Source organism: Anopheles bellator, unplaced genomic scaffold (assembly GCF_943735745.2).
Source record: "Anopheles bellator unplaced genomic scaffold, idAnoBellAS_SP24_06.2 scaffold01453_ctg1, whole genome shotgun sequence".
In the NCBI taxonomy this organism is placed as follows: Eukaryota; Metazoa; Arthropoda; class Insecta; order Diptera; family Culicidae; genus Anopheles; species Anopheles bellator.
In genome coordinates this window covers 1-2,599 of record NW_026685575.1, presented here as the reverse complement: position 1 = coordinate 2,599, position 2,599 = coordinate 1, and the positions used below count along the sequence as shown (strand labels likewise).

General features: G+C 56.1%; 1 protein-coding gene across 1 annotated transcript; it reads left to right on the top strand.

Annotated features, from left to right (window-relative positions):
* Positions 1 to 9: 9 nt before the first annotated feature.
* On the top strand, positions 10 to 2,593 carry LOC131214587 (protein CBFA2T2-like; the record flags this gene model as incomplete). Its single annotated transcript, XM_058208928.1, has 6 exons — positions 10 to 186; positions 1,347 to 1,585; positions 1,652 to 1,826; positions 1,885 to 2,259; positions 2,326 to 2,493; positions 2,561 to 2,593. Coding segments are annotated over 6 exons (1,167 nt in total), but the record flags the coding sequence as incomplete, so codon positions are not given.
* Between the last annotated feature and the right edge of the window lie 6 nt (positions 2,594 to 2,599).

Sequence of the window (2,599 nt, the reverse complement as noted above, 5' to 3'; positions counted from 1 at the left end):
TCACGAGGACGTACGGTGCTAATTGGCGTTCCTTTCCAGAGTGGTGCCATCTCCGTCGACGACTTCCAGCTGGCGGTTCAGGAGGCGACCAACTTTCCGCTCCGCACCAACGTGGTCCCGTTCCTCAAGTCGCACGTTCCGGTCCTGCAGCGCGAGATCAACATCCTGGCGCGGTCGAACAAACAGGTAGCGGACACTTGACCCATTCCGGTGCCAATCTCGTCGCTGTCCGACTCGAAATTAATTTAATTTTCTTACGCACGATACCCGACGGAACAGGGCAATTGTTTAACAGACACATCACGGAAAAGCGGAACTTCCAGACAGAGAGAAAGAGGGAGAGAGAGTAGTGGAATGATTGACGGCAGCAGTACCATCCCCGTCCGAAGGGGCCACCCCTGAAGGAACGTTGAAATACAACCAAAACAAATCGTCACGGAAAAATCGCCTCACGCGCTCTAAACGGTCCCCTGACGGTGGCGGAAGCGTGCGGTGCGCTACTGGCCCCGCTGTGGGAAGCTTTTGCAGTTGTTCGCGATCCGCGTCCGGGCGCCCCTGCTGTTGAATGGCGTGGCGCTCCCTGCGGAAGTTCCTTTTTTGTCCCACGCTCAGCACGCGGTCCCGATGAGGGAGAAGGAGCGTGCGAAAGATCCTAAAACTCCTCCCGCTCCGGTGGAGGTACCGGAAGTGTCAGACGCGGAGGAAAAGCACACGCCCCGGCCAGCCACGGAACCGTTGGAAAACACTGTTTCCGATTTTAATCTTTTCGAAAAACAAATTTCGGTGTATTCCGTGCAGCTGCGACACACGGCCCCGGCCCCCGGCCCGCGTTCGCTTTTATCTTGTTGATGTGGCCGGGCCAGCCCGGGCGGCAGATAGATTTTGTTTCGCGATTTTTCTTTTCAAGTTTCGGCCGCGTTTCGCCGTCTCTTCTGTTCATTCCTCTTTTCCTCCGGGCTTCCGTGTTCGTTCCGTGAGCGATTGCATCGGTTGTGGTTGAGCATCGAGGACGACTCCTGAGGAGCTTATTTCGGAGCTTAGCCCTTTCCGGCGAGATCCGGCCCCCCCGGTTGGGGAATGTACCGAGAGGTGCCTTTGTTGTTGTTATTGCTGTTTGCTCGCACCCAAAACATTTATTTTATTTATTACCTTTTTTCGGACATTTTATTGAACTCCCCCCGGCAATGGCAGACTGGGACAATTTATGCAGTAACTTATGAAAGGAAGGTGTTGTTGGTTAACGGAGCACATTTTATTGGATAATCGTCACAATGAAGAATCGGATCGATTGCTCAAACAACTAATACTAATCCTTGGTTTGTTTTCCCTCTTCTTCTTCTCTCCAGACTTCCTCACAGTATGTCCGGTCGAACGAAAGCAGCGTCATGGAGTACGTCCAGAACTTGGCCGAAACGGCCGAAATATTTCTGCCCCACGAGGGTCCCTTTTCGTCCTCGGTAACGGCTGCAGCGGCGGCCGCAGCAGCAGCCGCTGCCGCCGTCGCCAGCGGTGCTGCGTCCGGAGGTGGTGCCGGCTCCGGATCCTCCATCAACGGGCTGGGACTGAAACGACGAGCTTCTGATAAGTATGTCAACGCATGGCGCTCAACGACCCTCGGATGTCCTTAACCTAAAAATCGTGTCTTCCACAGCTTATACGACACACATCCGGCCGGACCGCCCGAGTGGAGTGACTACGTGCTGCCACCGTCGAAGCGACCACATCCTTCGCTGCTGCTGGCGTCCGGGGCGTCGCAGCTCTACCCGACCCATCCGGCCCTGTTCGAGTACCAGAACGGTGGGCTACATCCACATTCCGATGGATTGGTAAGAACCTAGATCTATTCGAATTCATTGTGCCATTACTGATCGTGTGATCTTTTAGCATTCCATTCACCGTGACGATCTGCGAGCCGCCTCCACCGATGGTCATCGGCCACCCAGAATTCCTCCCGGCGGTAGCAGTGCTGGTGCCGTTGGTGGAGGCGCTGGTAGCACCGCTGGTAACGGAAGCCTAACCGGAAGCTCGACCAGCGGGGCCAGTGGCGAAGAGGAGTGGAAAAATATTCACACCATGCTGACGTGCATCTCGGCGATGGTCGAGAAGACGAAGCGCGCCATCGCGATCCTGCAGCAGCGTGGCATCGACAACAGTCACGCCCGCGATCACCAGGACAACAGCTCGATCGCCGACATCAAGCGGCAGACGGAGGAGAAGATATCCGAGTTCCGGCGCAGCGCCGAGGAGTCCGTCAACCAGGTAAAGGGGCGGCGTGTTAGCATTCGAAGGGTGAACGGAGTGATTCACGGTCTCCTGCTTTTTTAGGTCAAACGGCAAGCCGTGATGGAGATCCAGCGCGCCGTGGCTGCGGCCGAAGCCCGCACCCTGGAGATGATCGCCCAGGAACGGCTGAAGATGGAGAAAATGCTCACCGATCTGCACCGTGGCAGCAACGACGATGCGGAACCGTCGATCACGAGCGGTAGTCAAAATGTAAGCTCACGGAGCCTTGTCCCACGTGTGTTTGTTGACCTAACTGTGATTGCCCTCTTTTTGGCAGGCCTGCTGGAACTGCGGACGGAAGGCAAACGAAACCTGC